General features: G+C 39.3%; 1 protein-coding gene across 2 annotated transcripts in view; it reads right to left on the bottom strand.

Annotated features, from left to right (window-relative positions):
* Window positions 1-220: 220 nt before the first annotated feature.
* Window positions 221-18,544, bottom strand: part of NRG3 (neuregulin 3) — a 599,640-nt gene continuing 581,316 nt past the window's right edge. For both annotated transcript variants that reach the window (XM_032231486.1, XM_032231485.1), the window contains 3 exons: window positions 14,860-14,987; window positions 7,292-7,462; window positions 221-728 (listed from right to left, as the gene is read on the bottom strand). In XM_032231486.1, the coding sequence (XP_032087377.1) occupies window positions 221-728; window positions 7,292-7,462; window positions 14,860-14,987 (807 nt within the window). The remainder of the gene's footprint in view (window positions 729-7,291; window positions 7,463-14,859; window positions 14,988-18,544) is intronic.

Raw genomic sequence — 18,544 nt, 5'->3', positions numbered from 1 at the left:
ATACCACCTGGTAACTCTTTCCGTTAAAAAAATATTTTGTTAAAAAACACTGAGATGAGGGCGATAGACTATTTGGTTTCTTCTAAGTAGATGTTCTTAAATTAATGCATATAAATAATTTGTAATTTCCTCTCTTTCCTGTTTAGCAAAGCTTCAAATGCACAGAACCATACAGCCCCCTCCCCCATCTTACCCTCCCACCCTTCCCCCCAGATCAAAGTCACTTGATCGATGCCAAGTCTCTTTTTGATTCACTTTTTAAGACAAACTGTGCCTCCTCTCGCTCTGATTTTGCCACTGGGCTCATGGGCAGAAAAGCTGTGTTTCCACTCCTACTGTTTTCTGCCTTGACCTTGGAAAGGTCAAAATTGTCTGACCTCCTTGCATCGGTCAGAATTCGGATCTGTTCCTGGACTGTTTCTAATAATAGTTTGACTTCTTTTTGTTCTGCAATAAGACAGCTGCTGGTTGGGGCACTCATATTGACCATTTCAGTGGAATAGGAGTTTTTGCACCATTTGATGCCTGTGATATCTGAAATGTTTTGAGTCTGCATGTAGGCTTCATCTAAGCCCACTGAAGGGATGATGGGGACAGAATTGGCTCTTGGCGATGAGTAGCCCACCATGTTTCTTGAAGCCGTGCTATTGAAATAAGAGCTTGTTTCTCTTGAAGGCAGTTGCATATTTATTGAAGCATTCTGTGATGTTTTTAAACCAGGAGATAACCTAAGAAGGGAAATATATGAGAATCATTAGTTTATGAGACAACAAGTTAACTTGGTAGGTGCTTTGATGTTAGAACATGCAATCATAGGGTGGAAGAAACCTTGGAAGTCTTCTAGGCAGGATTCCTTACAGCATCACTGACAAATAATTGTTCAATCTTTTCTTGGAAACCTCTAGCAATAGAGCACCCACAATTCCTGAGAGCAAGCTGTTCCACTGATTAATTGTTCTCATTGCCAATCAGATCTCCCTCTGAGGCATTTCCACTGTTGCTTCTTGTCCTGCCCTCATTCTTTGGTGAATAAGTCAACCTCCTTTTGTCTGTGATTGTCCCTCAAGTACTGGAAGACTGCTATCATCATTCCTAAAACTCCTTTTCGTTAGGCTAAGCATACTTTGTTCCCTTGTCTGTTCATTGTATGAGTTAGCCTCCAGATTCCCTTATCATCTTTGTTCTTCTTCTCTGTACTCTTTCTAGGGTCTTAGCATCTTTTTTTGTAACATGGTGACCAAAACTGGACACAGTGTTCCAAGTGTGGCCTCACTGGGGCAGTCTAGAGTGGTACTGTCACTTCTTGTGGTCCTGATGTTATCCATCTGTTATTATAGCTCAGGACTGTGTTGGTTTTTTTGGGCATACTGCTGGCTCATACTTAAGTGATTGTCCACTAAGACACTTAGATCCCTCTCACGGGCACTACTGTTGAGCCAGGTACCACCTATCCTGTACCTTTGTGTCACTCCATCACTTTGACTTCAGCAACCTTTCTATGCTCAATGGGAAATTTCTTGGCTGTTCACATTTCCAAATGTCCTTTAATGATCATTGCCCATTGATATTTTAAAATAGGATAGTCCAATTCCATATTCCATATTGTGATTAACCACACCTCTTAATAAACATTTCCACTGAAAGTGAAATTAACTCTAGATTAAGCAACAAGTATCTTATATCTCATCAAGTCATTGTTGTGAAACATTAAAAAGTTTAATTAGCAGTGAGCTGGTTCAAGTGTTAATGTCTATTTTGTCCATTAATTCCAGAAGAATGGTTGGTCAGCAATCTTCAGGGTCAGATTATTTTATAACGTCAAGTTTTCATGAGATCAAATCTGACTCACCATCTCAACAGATTCCAAAATATGTTTTAAAGCTTCTGATATGAGAAAAGCAACTGAGTTATGAGTAAAATAAGAACCAAGGCCCTGCTAAACTATTAAAGGGGAAAGATAATAACTTTCCAGGGGTGCCCATAATGGTTTTTGAAATAAATTGCTTGAGTTCCAGGAAGAAATAAAGGTCAAAAGAGAAGTCTGATGTTATGAAAAAATATGTTTAGGGCCTGTTCTATGTTGACACCTTTTGATTTAATATTCATAAGGTTGTAAATAGTGCATTGGGAAAAGAAATAAGGGTCAAAGATGTGAATGTGATGTTAAATTATTTTGCAGAAATTTGGAATCTGTTGAGGCTTGAAGAATTTGAAATGCATTGTCTGTGAGCTTCAGCTAAGAGGATGGTTTTTCTCTGGTGGAAAGACTCTGGTGTATTTGATCTAAGAGAAGCTGAGTTTCAGTGCATACATGCTCCTTCTTCTTTCTTTTTATTATGCATTTAGCATCAAAGCAAAGAAATTAAAAATTAATTCTAGGGTATTCAAAATGGCCAACAAACAGGATTCCTGAAGGAATATCTCCTTATAACAAGTAGTACATAGATATTAGATATATATTATATTTAAAACCAAACAGTTGGACATGAGAAATACATCTAGTCTATACAAGTATTCCTCGCTTAATGACTGGTTGCTTAGCAACTGTTCAAAGTTACAACAGACCCTCCAAAGGCTTAACCAGCAAGTTCCATAGATCCAACGACTGCACACCACCCTGGATGGTCACATGATCACCTGGATCACCGTATGGCTGGTTGCCGTGTGAGGTGGTCACGTGACTACGATTTAGGATGCTTTGGGCAGTTTCTGGCCATTTCAGCTGGCTTCAGGCAAAAAACACCCATAAGAATAGATTTATTCATTTAACAATTACAGTCTTCATTTATCAACCGCTACGAAAAAAAAACCTCACAACAACATCGGGGATGGTCACATGGGTGCCTCAACTTATGACAGTCAAAACTTATGACAGAAAATCTGAGCTTCTTTATGTCCAGAAGTCAAAGGATTGCCCAGTAAGCATGCCATCTTTGCTGTTAAGGTTTTGCCTTCTTTATTAAAGATTATTAAAAAAAAAGACTTTTTTTTAAAAAAATAGACTTAACTACTGTATAGATTATTAAATCCATCTATCAGATCTGGGCTGCAAAAATCTGGATAACCATTAGAGGAGCACAAGACATTAGGAGTTTATGTATCTTGGCTTTTAACTAGTGAGTGTCATGATTTTTGTAGTCCAGATCTGGGAAACCAGAGAGAGGAACTAGTGGTATCTATTTACAAACAATACAGGGGAAATAGTACATATCCCAGAATCATCCAAAATTTTGTAGGATGCTGTAGGAGAAACAGACAGTTCTGGACTTTGATGCTGGACTACTGTGGAGTTCAGTGTAGCAATAGCAATAACACTAATATCCTGCTTCACAATGCTTTACACCCCTCTCTAAGTGGTTTACAGAGTCAAACTCTTGCCCCCCAACTATCTGCGTCCTCATTTTACCCCCTCAGAAGGATGGAAGGTTGAGTCAACCTTGAGCCTGGTGAAATTTGAACTGCCAAACTGCAGGCAGCCAGCAATCAGCAGAAGTAGCCTGCAGTACTGCACTCTAACCACTGCACCACCGCAGCTCTTACAGCTGATGCTCATCTATCCAGCAGCATCTCAAGCAGTCTGGTTGAGCAGACTGGTTGAGCAGACTGATGTCAACAAAACACTGAACATAGAATAACTGACATCATTTTGGAGCTATTCTGGAGGCCACCAAGCTCATTAGTGATTCATGCCAGATACTTTTTTTCTTGTGGAATATCTCCTGTCATGCAGGAGGAGTTTCTGTTGGATTGATGCTGCATTCCTGGAGGACATTGTGATGAGATTATGCAAAGTATTTGGCTGGCACCGAAAACCTGGGTTGAAAGAATATGAACAGAAACAATATCTCAGTATCTTATTGCAGTGGTGGGGGGAGGAGCTGGTTAGGATTTTCCAGAAAAAAGAAGATGAGTGACAGTTGAAAATTAAGGAGATTCTTTTTGACCAGATACAGAAGTTAAAGTCAGAGAAGGTCTCTTAGAAGAAACCCCAAACTCTCTCCTTCATGGGTGCAGAAAGAAAGACTTTCCTGCTGAAGTTTGGGGGTAACTCAGCAGGGACAATCTCTTTATGTTTAGCTCTCTGAAGATGTAGGCTGTGGGACTTGAGGTGGCAGGATCAGTCCAGATTTGCTCACAAGCATCAAGAACATCTATCCATGATCCGAGATAATGCCCAACAGAGCCCACATTATGTTAACGCCTTTTAACTTCCTAGACCCTGAGAGAGTGGAACTCCTGTTCAGAAACTCATGTTTCTGGAAATAGTTCTCCTGTATCTGGAGGATCCAAACTGAATCCTGACAACACATGAGACTCCTCATTCTGCTTCTGCTGATGTTTTTGTTAGTTGTTTAATTATTTTCCTACAATCCTCCAGGCTTGCAGCTCTGATTGTTCAGGGTGTAGAGTTGGGGCAGTTTTCAAATATTCAACTTTATTCATTCAGGCTAAAGGAATACTTGAAGGTTCAAGGACTCTCCCCTATTTTTAATCGGGCCTCAAAAATGTGTGACACTTTTTCCAAGGCTGCCCTCTTTCCAGTTGCATGCCATCTGTGCACTTGAACTAAGGAATCTGCTGAATGAATGCATATGTCGTTTCTTGCTCATGTGCCTGCCAAACCCCTGCTGGTTTGTATGCCCATACTTGCCTCTTTGCTGGTGCCAGTTTGCAGGTCTTTGTGCCTGCCATGTGATGACAATCCAGCTGGTTTTGGCCAAAATGGCCCAATGAACGGCTATGAATGTCTCATCTTTCTCCTTTTACAGCTTTCAGGCTGCACACCTGCCCCATCTGGCATAGCTACTCAACTCTGAATGGTTCTTTCAAAATGCCAGGCTCTGGACCATCTCTGTGGCCATTTGCCAAGCTTTCTCCACTTGGCAGCTTCACTCAGTTCTAAAACTTTTTCTGTGCCAACTAGCCTGCACAAACCCAGGATTCTTTTCATGGTTCCTAGCTTGCCTACTTAAACTTGCCTTCTCAGGAACCACTTCGAGAAACTTTTGAGGACATGGAACCATGCCAATCAACATGCCTATGTGTCTGGTATTGTTCTGCCTTAAATTATTTCTCCTTTCCAGAGATTTTTCTTCTCTCTTACATAGAACAGAGCCATCAATCCACAACCTCGGGCTTTATGTTCCACCAAGGATTGGCCTCATCTGCATGACTGCAACAAGAGGGTGATGTTTAAACTGTTTGGCAGTTTAGAAAGCCATCCGTTAGGGTTGTAGGCTTCAACTTCCAGGGTTCCCCAGCCAGTCATGCTGGCTGGAGAATTTTGGGAGTTGAAGTCCACCACTCTTAAAGTTGCCACAGTTGGAGAGTAGAAAACAGGTGAAATTATAGTTTTGGAAACCCTGGGCAAGTCAATTAACACTTTTCTACTGTATCTCTTTTAAGCCAATGTATCTTCAGAATATGTAAAACTAAGGTTTTATTTTGAATCAGTTGTTATCATTGTTATTTTTAAGTCAGAACGCGGGGGGGGGGATATTTTCTGCATTGATTCATTATGTGAACTTTATACAAACTTTCTTATACATACAGTTAGGAGGTTGCTAGGCTGCCTTGTGATTGAATTGCTAACTGGATTTTCCCAGGAGAGACAGAATGCATTTTAGAGCAAAAGACAGCACAGTTTAGATTGTGTGGGAGAAAGGTAGAAGAAAGTTCCTCCCTAATGGTTCCCAGAGTATATGATTCATGGTTCAAGTAATTGGCTTTAGTTTTGTAAGGTTTCTGTCTAGAAGTGAGGAACAGTAAAGGAATTTTTTTAGAAGAACCGCACCATGTCTCTCCTAGTTTTGGGAAGCCTGAGAGTCCGTCACTTATCCTGCTGGTGCTTTTCAGGTGTGAGGTCCCCTATCAGATAGACCATCCCAGCTGTTATTGTGCCCTCTTCCCCTACATATGAAGAAGTTGTAAGAGTTTTGAGCATTCACTCATTATATCCTACAGTTGAAGTTATGTTTTCAAAGCGGAGTGGCTCACATTTAATTCTTCCACCTCCAGATCCCAAGCCACAAATTTAAATGGAACTATTGACATTCCAATCTGCCTTGTTCCTTACATCTTGTCTTTCTCTATCATGGGCAGGCCATGGAAAACCATCATCCTTCCAACCCTAGTTGGCCTCCTGCAAGGAGAAATGTTTGCTGTTGGGAGTACAATTCTATTAAGTTTCTTCACTGGGTGTAGTCAGTTTTCATTTGTAACATTGCAGCCTCTACCAAACTAAATGCCAGCCAGTGTCTGAATTTGAACTCACACTCCTCTCTGCCGTGCACATCAGCTGGTCTGCTTGAAAGACAGAGAAATGGCATTGTTCTTTGTAAAGGGAAAAGGTGGAACTGCAGGCCAATGGAGCATAACCATGTTGGGCATCTCCCCTGCAGCTCCTACAAAGAACTAGAATTACTACAGAGATTAGGGAAGGTCCACAGAAAAGAGTCAGAGATTTAGGTTAAATTTGGGACAATTGCTTGCTTCGTTCTTCAGGTAGAGGCTACTGAAACCTGAATACTTGCATTATGCTGAGATTTCCTAATTGATAATAGATTTATTTAGACAACCGCAGTCAATTTTTGAGATAAGTGGTTCCAATTACTATGACTAACAGTGTCAAAATATCAAAGAGAAATAAAGAGAAATCTCGGTGCCTCATGAAAACCAATAACTTAAATATTAATATTAATCAGTGATTCTCTATTGATCTCTTTTCTAGAATGTTTTCTATCTAGAGTCATGCTTTGAAACTTAGAGCAAATGGATTCCAAGATCCTAATGAGTTTGATTTATTCTACTCATATACTCACATGCTCTATTCTGAACTTCATTTTGAATTGCAGATTTCTTAATTGTAGTATCTTCCTAGTTTCTTTTCTCCCCCCCCCCCTTTTTTTTTTGCATAACACCTTGCCTGGTGAAAAGCTTTGTGGCACTCACTTGATCTTGATGGTTAGGAATTGCTTAACCATTTTTTTTTAGTATGTAAGTACTAATTAGTGGATTTTCTTCTTAAAGTTTTACTAAAATCTCTGAGGAAGATGGGCAGTTAAGAAATATAAAATGTAAATGAAATAAATAAAATAGAGTGTCACAGATCCAGTCCCACTAATGTTGACAAATTGAGTCCAAACGCAACTAAGTTTGAATTGAGTCCATCATGGGCACCGTTTGAAAAGAGTTCTGTCGAATGTATGTGTGGATTTCATTCTTTTTCACATGTCTTCCTTCAGTATAATTCTCAATAGCAGACTGGTTTTTCTTGCCTTCTCCTACTTACCCTTGAGAAGGTCCTGTGTCCTGATCTGAGATCTTGGACTCTTCAAGTTGTTGGTAAGCTGGTCCTGTAATGCCATTGAATCTTCCCCCTGGCAAAGGAGGAGTCCTTCGAAAGGCATTTCTGTGCAACATTCCAGGTTGCTGACCTGCATTGCAACACGGAGAAAAATTCCTAGAAACAGAACAATAGAAACCATCAGAGTTCAGCTCTTGGAAGGAAAGTCGTACTACTTCAGTAATAGAGAAAGTAGAATCATCGGGTTGGAAGTGACCTCAGAGGTTCAACACCTTAGCTCAACCCCGCATTCAAGGCAGGAGACCTGATACCATCCAGCTCAAATGGCTCTCCAGTCTCTTTTAAAAAAAACCAGTGATGGAGCACCCACAACCTCTGGAAGCAAACTGTTCCGCTGGCTAATCACACTCACTATCTTCAATGTTCTCCTTCTTCTAAGTTGGATCCCTCTCTAACAAGCTTTACTTCTTGTCTTGCCTTCACAAAAAGTCCATTAACTAACTCTTACTTACTAGAGATAACAACACATCAACTTTAACCTTGATCAAATAAACCAGCTTAATCTTTAGTCCACTCAAATGATGTCTTAAAATTTGATTTCTTCTCATTTTTTTTTCCTTCTCACAAGATGCTTCAAAACTTTAAGAAGCTTCTTTTGTAAATTCAATATGAGAAAAATCCATTCTCTTGGTTTGTTGTTTCTATATCTCTTTAAATTATTAAGCCATGGTCCTCCCTCCCTCCCTCCCTCTTTTCCCAATATAACTTTTTATCCATGTCTTTCTTGTAACCTGTCATTTGTAAATCCACTTTCAACTTATTCTTGAGGTTCTCAGATAGAATTTGTTTCCATTGCCACATTTTTTAGAAGCAGTTTATTTATAGAGGCAGATGTTTCTGTTGACACTATTAAAATTAAGCTCTCATTGTTCAAAAATGTCCTCCAATATGTTCAATGTCAGAATATTTTGCTTCGCTCTGTAATTGTAAATCAAATTGAGATGTTCTTTTCCTTTAATTGTAATATTTAGTTCCCTCTACTGTCCAGATTTTTAAATCATATCATGTTCTTAAAAAAAATCAAAACAAAACCTTTTTCCCATGGGAAGAATTATTTATAATTAATTCCCTAAATTTTATTTCTAATTTATCTGGACTCTCCTTGTTTGTAAGGTTTTAAAATCAAAGTTTCAAGCATTCTTTTGCAATTTATTAAAAAGTTCTTAAACTTGTAGTTAACACTTTCCTTTCTTTGAAACAAATTCATTTGGTGCTATAAAAGGTTTTGGTCCAAGGATTCCTAATATAGGACAAACAACTAACTTGTAATTCCCAGAAGTGATTAGAAAAGCAAGTATGTAAACTTAGCATCCTTTTGAAGGTACTAACCATGGTGTGAGCAAAATATCTCCCAGAGTTCTAAACCCACTGGAGACCTCTCTCCTGTTGTCTTCTCATGGGGAGCAGCTGTCTGGAACATTTGTGGGTAATCTCAGCTCCTTTCTTTGTCTGTAGAGGAAGGGCTGAGAGACCGCCTCCTGCCACATATCCCTCTCGTCACCTCAAGGCTCGATTACTGTAATCCGCTCTATATGGGGCTGCCCCTGAAAAGTGTTTGAAGCCTGCAGTTGGTCCAGAATGCAGCCGCGTGAGTGATCTTGGGTGTACCTAGGTACATCCATGTTACACCTATCCTCCGCGAGCTGCACTGGCTTCCTATTGGTCTCCGAACGTGCTTCAAGGTGCTAGTTATTACTTTTAAAGCCCTGCATGGCTTAGGACCTGGATATCTGAGAGACCGCCTCCTGCCACTATCTCCCAATGACCAATAAGATCTCACAGGTTGGGCCTCCTCCGGGTGCCGTCGACCGGACAATGCCGGCTGACGACTCCCCGGGGGAGAGCCTTCTTTGTAGCTGCGCCGGCCCTGTGGAACGATCTACCCGTAGAGATCCAGACCCTTACCACTCTCCCGGCCTTCCGTAAAGCCACCAAAACCTGGCTGTTCTGGCAGGCCTGGGGCTGTTGATCAATGTCCAGCCCCACCTACACTGAATGGATGATGTGCAATTTTAATTATGTACCTTTATTTTAAATTTTTAATTTTTTTTAATCTGTCTGTAAGCCGCCCAGAGTCCCTAGGGAGTGGGCGGCATACAAATTTTATTAAATTGGAAATTGGAAATTGGCTGATTTGCCAGCTCTTACATTTAATTTTAATCCTCTCCCAAGGTCAGCTACACATTTTAGTACATCAGTCCACCATTTCTTCCTCTGGAAGTCCTTTTTTCTTTTTAGTTTAATTTGTATTCTGTTTATCAAAAATGTCAATTAAAAAGCCCACAACATCATATAAACTTGCATAATTTCTTCACTGATCAATAGTAACTTATAATTTTCAAAAACTTCTCAGACTTTCTGTAAGTGATTTGCTTAATAGGTATTCAGAACTCTGCTTCAGGAACACTGAATGGTTTTAATTTTAATGTTTGCACTTTGCACTTTTTCTGTGTGAGATTTTAAAAATGCTATAGGGCAACGATAAATCAAGATGTGTTTCAAAAGTGCTATATGTCACTCCAGTGGTGATGCAGGACCAAAATGAAATTGGGCAGATGACTAATATATCACCAGTGTGTAACACTCATTATCTAATAGCATAAAGTAATTTTTAAGAAGCTACATGAACATCAACTTGAAGTTTATTAATCACTAAGTTTGGAAGTCTATTCCCCATCTCTCCCCCCTTTGATGTATTAAATATCTGATTTGTAAAATGTACAAAACAAGTCCTAATAAATCACCTCAGGCTCAAATCTCTTTAACTTAAATCTGTTTATACATTACTAGGCTAACATTATGACTATGATGTAGCACATGCAGCGGATAAGCTGTTGGACTTGAATTAGGGAGACTGTTTCAAGTCCCAGTTCAACTTTGGAAGTCAACTTTCTGCCAATTGTTCACTACCTAAATCCAGCTTATTACAGAGGGCTGTTATTATGGGGAGAAAATAGGGGGAAAACTGTACGTGGCTTTGTTTTCTTGGAGAAAAGTAAAATAGAAACAATAATTACATGCGAACCACAATGTTAACTAACTTCAAGCAACACTCAAAGAAAAGCATTGGAAGTCTTATGCTGCCCCATTAAGCCCTCCTTGTTCTTGCTCATCTGCCTTTCTTCAACACAGGTGGATTCATTCCATGTGCAGAAATCCATTCAAGGGCTAGAGAAGGAGACCAGGACATGCAGTAGAAGATCACCAAGCTGAGCCCATGGGAGGGGGTCAAATGCATCATCGGTTTGTAGTCCCTACCTCCCTAAGATACCCATGTTCCGCCCCCCTCTGAAGCCCTTTGAATTTTATCTGGCACCAATTGGCCTTGGCCAATGGGTAGATCAGATTCTTGCATATAGGTAGCATGGAATAAACTCATAGTGATTTTGAGCACCATCCCGAGCCTGATGCATGTGGCTATGATGTGCTTCATGTGGGGCTTGAAAGCAGTCTGAGCAAACATGGCAGAAGAAAGAAAAAAGAAAGAAAGAAAGAAAGGAGAGAGAGAAGGAAGTGGGAGGAGGGGAAGGAAGGGGAGGGAGGAAATAAAAATAGAAGGGAGGAAGGGAAGGAAGGAGAGAGGAAAGGAAGGAAGAGAAGAGAGAGAGAAGGGGGAGGGGGAGGAGAGGGAGGAAGGGGAGGAAGGAAATAAAAATGGAAGGAAGGGATGGAGGGAAGGAGGAGGGAGAAAGGAAAGGAGAGAATAAATAAATAAATAAATGAGAGAGAGAGAGAGAGAAGGGGAAGAAGAGGAAGGGAAGGAGGGAGGAAATAAAAATGGAAGGGAGGGAGGGAAGGAGGGAGAGAGTAAAGGAAGGAAGGAAGAGAGAGAAGAGAGGAGGAGGAGGAAGGGAAGGGAGGAAATAAAATGGAAAGAAGGAAGGGGGGAGGGAGGGAAGGAGGGAGGGAGAGAGGGAAGGAAGAAGGGGAGAGGAGAGGGAGGGGGTGAGAGGGGGGGGGGGGAGGAGGGGGAGAGAGGAGGAAGGGGAAGGGAGGAAATAAAAAGGAAGGAAAAGAGGGAGGGGAGGAGGAAGAAGAAGAAGAGAGAGAAGAGAGGAGAGAGAGAAGGGGAGGAGGGAGGAAGGGAGGGAGGAAATAAAAATGGAAGGGAGGAGGGAGATAGAAGGAAGGAGACAAGAGAGAAGGGGGGAAAAGAGGAAAGGAGGGAGGAAATAAAAATGGAAGGCATGAGCGAAGGATGAGGGAGAGGGAAGAGGAATCAAGAAAGAAAATAGAAGAAAAGAAGAAAAAAGAAAGAAGAAGAAAGAAGAAAGAAAAAGAAACATCTGACTATCTCAAAATTTAATGTGTTTAATATTGTTAAACTCAAACCTGGTGGCTTCTTCCACAAAGACCTTCCTGTGGTTGATGCCACCATCGTATCCTTCACAGAGGCTCCTATTGCTAGAAACTCAGCGAAGTGGACTAAAGAATATAACCTAAGAGGCCAATGTTCCCACACCCCATGAATTATAAAAATGCTAAAATGTATTTCTTTCACCAAACTTTTTAAAGTGTTCAAATTTATTGATTCTATTTTTAAAAAAGCTTCTATGGTTATTTAAATGCCATCTGCTGCCTTGAGTAAAAAAAAGTAAAAATATGGTATAAATCCCATGCAATCAGTATGGAAATCATTGCTTCAATGATGATTTGAACCATTATCTTAAATTCAAATGACCTCCTGAAACTTTCGATAGGCCAGGGAATTATTTATCCCCAATAGCTACTTCAACATATTGTATATATAAGAGACACAAACACACTTATCTGTGCCCATTTTTAAAAGGTATTTCACAGAGACACATGTAAAAGGCAAAGAACAAAATAAGAAAAGGATGGGGTAAAGAATAGGAAATGAATGAATGAATGAACAAGAAGTTTACAAATGGAGAAATTACAATATTCACACTATCATTAATTGATTATGAACATTGCATCATTTTAAAAGACTGGAAGTTGCCTAAGCAATGGATAAAGAGGAATCGCAATCAGCACACAGTGTGATTCATAAAATAAAATTCTGAAGGATAATAAATTTGTCCATACTCATAAAAGTCTGTTTTAATTTTAAGAATCCTGTAAGATCAAAATATAAACTTTATTCAGACAGCAATTCAATTTTTGGATGTCCATGGAGATCCTCAGTCATTCAGGTCATGGCTGTCCCAAAGGTGCTTTTTCAAGATGCAATTGGACTTTCTTGTTTTTCTTTGAAGACATTTCACTTCTCATCCAAGAAGCTTCTTCAGCTCTGATTGGATGGTGGGGGATGAAAGGATTTACTCCTTGAATCCTTTCAGAGAGTCCTTGAGGCCACTTGGGAGTTTCTTTGTGTGCTTGGGGTCACTTGAGTGGTGCAAATGGGAGTGGAGCCTTCTTATAACTGATGAAAGGTTCTAAACGGGGCATATGGTGTTGTATCCCTCCCCCTCCGTTAAGAGAGGGCGGTTCAATTTTGACATAAATGACCCCTTTGACCCCTCTTTCAAACCAGCAATACTCTCTGTCCAAATGTGGACTTTGCTGTCTGCCAAAGAATGGCCTTTGTCTTTTAAATGAAGATGGACTACTGAATCTAGTCCTGATAAACCTCCAAGTGGCCTCAACAACTCTTCAAAAGGATGCAAATGATCAGCTGTCTGCAAGGAATAGAAGTCCTTCCCTTCCCCCCTCCAGTCAGAGCTGAAGAAGCTTCTTGGATGAGAAGTGAAATGTCTTCTCTTCAAAGAAACTGGAAAGTCCAGTTGCCTCCTGAAAAACAAACACCTTTGGGTCAAATTTGGGATGTGGTACAAATCCATACACTGAATCACTGCATTAAACTCAGAATGCTTTCCGATTTGAATTAAATTCTGTGTCAAGTCTCCTTCTATGAGGCAAAGTTATTTTACACATCAAAGCATCCTTAATTAGACATTCTTCCACAAAAATAAACATACTTTCTCATAAAATATCCTTGCAGCAGCTAGCATATCAAAGCTAATTCACTACACTTGGAATATACGGGCTTGTACATTTTAATGAAAATGTCACAGATTGCAAAGGGAGTTCAATTTTAAGATTCAAAATTCCTGTGCCACCATATATGAAGGAACAATCCAAACAGAATGTTACTTTTCCAGCAATATTTGAATAAACTATTATGTTTACAGCTAGGGTAGGACTAAGGTAATATGCCAACCACAGAACATCTTAGATGGATTTTCTCTGTAAGTAGAGCATTGAGAGTAAAATTAATAATCTTCTTCCACTGCAATTCCCATTCTTGCATATCTGTTACTGCATCTAAGTGCTGCATCAATTCAATCTACATTTCTAAATTTGTGAAACACACGTCACCAACAATTGATCAATAAGATTCAGCCAAGGCCGTAAGTCACACATTACACGATTTCAGTCAAGACTTTCCAATTTCTGCCTGTTTTGCCTTTCTTTGGGTTCTGGGTTACTTATTCATTACTATTTAAGATTCTGGTGAATCTCAAAATTTATCTTTGTCTGATTGATAATCAAATCTTGTGGTCACAAAGAGCTTGCAAATAAACAGGGTCATTTTGATAGATGAGATAAACAGATAGACAGACAGACAATTATGACCCTTTGTATCTGACTGACTGTTGTCAGTTTAATATTTTTTAACATTTCAGTGTTTAATGTCTTTAAGCTTGTAATTGTTTTATACTGTTATTTATGGCATTGCAAGCTGCCCAGAGTTCCTTGATAGATGGGTAGCATATAAACGATGATAGATACACAACAGAAAAAGATATGGAGGGAGGGAGGGAGGGACGAGAGATGGATAGGTAGATAAATAGAAGATAGATGATAGATGAACAGACAGATATTGTTCAGTTGCTAAGTTGTGTCCTACTCTTCACGATTCCATGGATCACAGCATGCCTAGTTAGTTAGTTAGTTAGTTAGTAGTTAGTTTAGTTTGTTGGTTGGTTGGTTGGTTGGTTGGTTGGTTGGTTGGTTGGTTGGTTGGATGGATGGATGGATATGATGGAGATAGATAGATAGTGATAGAGATACATCATGACCAATATGCAAACATGGACTCACTCTCCTTATAATGCCCTTTCAGCCAATAGAAAAGCCTCTGCAGAGCAACCATTTCCTTTACACAGACTCATATTTGTCAGCACAAGTCAGTCCTGTTGCCTGCCTTTGGGTGGGTGGGTCATTACCTTCATGCATTGGTAAGAGGAGAGGCAGAGGAAAGAAGCTGTTATGTAACCAGAATACAATGATATTATTCACTGCCCTGTGACTCTTGTTCAATGCTTCCTCTAGGCCCCTTATAGAAAGTGAATGGGGGCAACCCAACAGCTGAAATAATGACTTTGGCATCGTAAGAGAAGGTCCTCCATGCTCTTTGCTTAACAAACAAATGGAGGTTTTCTGAAATATTTCTCGATTGCAAATGTTTCCTAAGTGACTATGTTCACCTGCCTTGCTTTTGTCTCACAAAAGAAACACATCCTTACCTATGTGGCTTTGCAGCCTGGCCTCCTCTGTCTGCAGACAAAGCTTCAGGGAAGGACTGGGTGCCTGAAAAACTAGACTCCATCATCTTCCCCATCACTGGCTCTTCATGTCTTCTTGTGGTTGAATACTAGGAAGGAAGGAAGGAAGGAAGGAAGGAGGAAGGAAGGAAAACAAAGGAGTATGTTAACATTGTGGCGCTTTCAGAACTGCACATCATGCTACAGTAGACCTGGAAGACAGCTTCAGTTTAGTGCTAACCACCAATAGATGGCCATCATGTCTTTGCTCAAATTAATAGATCCAGTGGGGAAAAAATGTTCATTTCCTGAGGAGCTTGGTTGCATTAAATCTGGATCTAATGCATAAGCACAGTGAGAATATGTGGCGCATAAGCCACTGTTACGTTGGTCTTGCAAAATCAGTTCCCTCCAGAGAGGATGGGGCAACTGTATGGAGACCTCTGACTTCAAGGATCTCATGTTGTAATTGTAAATGTTCCGGGACTCAGGAACCCAAAATGGTCAGACAGAATCATATCAATATAAAGTAAATAAAATTGTATTCTTCCTTCCACTGACATTACCCAAAGGCATCCAAGTAGCCTCAAGATTTATTGACTCCATTGGACTTATCCATTTTTTGGCAATGCCTGAAAACAAAGACACCAAAACACTGAAAAGGGAGGCAGGACATTTTAAGCTAGCATTGTAGAGAAGAGCAGGAAGAGCCTGAGGGTGGAGTCAAGAGAGGAATCAGCCTGGAGTCATCACATTGTCACAAGTGATCTAAGTCCATCCCTCTTGAATTCCATTGACTCTTATTTAATGCCAATTTAGTGCTTGTTAGTTGACTGGATTCAGTTTAACTGAAGCAAAACGTGTGCTTCTGATTCTTTGCAATTGAGAAGCAGAGATGCTTGGCACAAACCAGAGCAGTTTCTTCAATTGAGGTTCTTCAAGATTCCAATAATAAAATAAAAATAATACAAATCTGAAAGATGTTCCACTATGCTGTCTTACTAAGCAATGGTGACCCCCCCTCTAATATTTCATTTCTTGAGTAACTCATTTTTAATATAGTTTCTTATACTCCTTCATCCCTGTGTATATCAGTACAATGTACAAAAGTTGATTATGATAAGGTGTAAGGCAATAAAAAAATAATCCACATCTCAATAACAATCCAAATATAGATTCTACTTAATCCTTCATCCCTGTGTATACCAGTACAATGTACAAATGTTGATTAAGGTATAACGCCATACAATTTCATTAACAATCCAGATATGGATTTTAATGCCATGTGACTATGCTCCTTCACGTGATACCATTTGGCTTAAAAATAAGCATTAAATAAAGAGCAAAATAAATTGAAATGGTGAATGCTTTATGAAGAACATGACTGAATATGCAATTACAGTTTTATACCTGTCAATACTTGCATTTTTTAGCTGAGACCATTTAGGGTCAAACAGATGCACAAAATTACATCAAAATTTAAAGTGTGCCTCTATTATTTCTCCTCTAAATAAATCATGAACCCTTTCCCCAGATGAGGATCAAAAGCTAATCTCTCATAGATCTTAATAAGAAAGAGAATATTTTCTTAGAAAGTGCTGCATTGTCCTTTGATGTGAGATATGCATATAGACTTTATCAGTGCATATATCTTTAAATGTGCACTCTAGTCTTCCAGCATACGTCTATTTTAATTATCAGTATAACTCTTATTTTGTTGAAAACTAACCTATAAACTACATTCTATTTTAATTTAAATAGGGAACCATTCTATTTTCATTCTCCCAACCTCCAGATATATAATTTCCTTCTATATAATTTCCCAGTTAAATAATTGTACAGCTTCTCAAACACGTAGACATTCCTGCTGAGAATCTGTCCTACACAGAAAATACAGAATCTCATTAAAATTCAAGTATTCAACTTTACTTCCATTCAGGCACAGAAAAAAAGGCTCTTCAACTAAAAGTCAACCCAGACCAGCCACCTTCTCCATTGCAAAATCTGGAACATTTGTGTAGTTCAGTGGTGGGTTTCAATTTTTTCTAGAACTTCTTCTGTTAGGTGTGGCCTGCTTTGTGGGAGTGGCTTGCCAGCCATATGACTGGGTGGGTGTGGCCAACTTGTGAAATGTGGTGAAACTCACTTAACAACGCTCTTGCTTAGCAACTAAATATTGGCTCAGAAGCTTTGGCATTTGAAGCACATAAGTCTTAAAGCTGTCAAGTTATAAGACCCTTGCACCCATAACCCTTTAGAAAAAAAACCCAGGGATGTTCAACTTGACAGCTTTAAGACTTTAAGGCTTAGATAGGACTCTTAGAGGTGGACGGGGCGATTGGTGAGCCAGCCAATCAGTGAGCGGTGGGTGGGGCAAGCATGGTGTGGATGGGCGGGGAGAGGGAGCTGGAACCGGTTCTAAACGGCATGGTAGATTATCTTAAGTCTAAATCCCATGACTAAGACACACAGTTCCATTCTGGTGGCTTGGTTTAGCTAATATCTCAGAGACTTTTTCATATACTGTATACTTAACAGTTTTATATGTGTCAACATGTGTCCCAATATGGCAACCATCTTGAATTTTTTAACAATCCTGAAGCAATCCCTGATAAGTGTATTATTAATAGGTCTCTGGAACTACTAGACTACTAGAATTGATTTTAAACTGATTGTTCTCTATCAAGTGGTCAATTTAAGTTGGTAAATCATATACCCATTGAATACAGATAAATTCAGATATATGTTTTTTACTAATAAAAAAGATTGCTTGAATCAAATTGGGTCAAATTCAATCATCTGGCCCAAATCAGTTCAAATGTCACAACTGGATCATTGAAATAAGAAGAACAAGAACAATGATAATAATCAATTTAATATTTCCAGAGCTATTTCCAATTGAATGGAACCTTGAAAGGGATTTCCTAGGCATCACGTCCTGTGTTCCCATAAAAATCCTGCTGCAGTCATTTACACACACACACACACACACACACCACACACACACACACACACACACCACCACACACAGACAGACACACACACACACCACACACACAACACAACACACACATATATATATATATATATATATATATATATATATATATATGTATAAAATTTAGAGTTACAACCCCCAGTATGCCCAAATATGGAGGAAGATCACTACTTCCATTCTCTGTCACTTGGCTCGTCACAAGAGACCATCCAGACAGAAACCCAATATTTTTATTCTTGCCTTTTTGTTACATTTGTTACATTTGTGCTTTATTTATTTATCAGCACAAATATAACAAATATATACACATACATATACATATACATATACAATATACATATACATATACATATACATATACATATACATATACATATACATATACATATACATATACATATACATACATACATACATACATACATACATATACATACATACATAACATATGTTTTGACCCCCCCTCTTCGCTCCTTCACAAACAGCAGTCAGACAGAACTTCAAAGGAAATATATTTATCAGTCCTGGCTCAGCTGGCTGCGAGCCCAAAATTAAACGTAGATAAAGTCTCTGGCAAAAAGCAAATCACATTTCCAAGTGCCACTTTGAATCAGTTTACAGAAAGCAAATCACTTATCCAAGTGCCTCTTTGAATCTCGAAACGATGAA

Source organism: Thamnophis elegans, chromosome 15, assembly GCF_009769535.1.
Source record: "Thamnophis elegans isolate rThaEle1 chromosome 15, rThaEle1.pri, whole genome shotgun sequence".
Lineage (NCBI taxonomy): Eukaryota > Metazoa > Chordata > Lepidosauria > Squamata > Colubridae > Thamnophis > Thamnophis elegans.
Note: the sequence above shows the minus strand (reverse complement) of the source record. Positions and strands in the feature narration are given on the sequence as shown.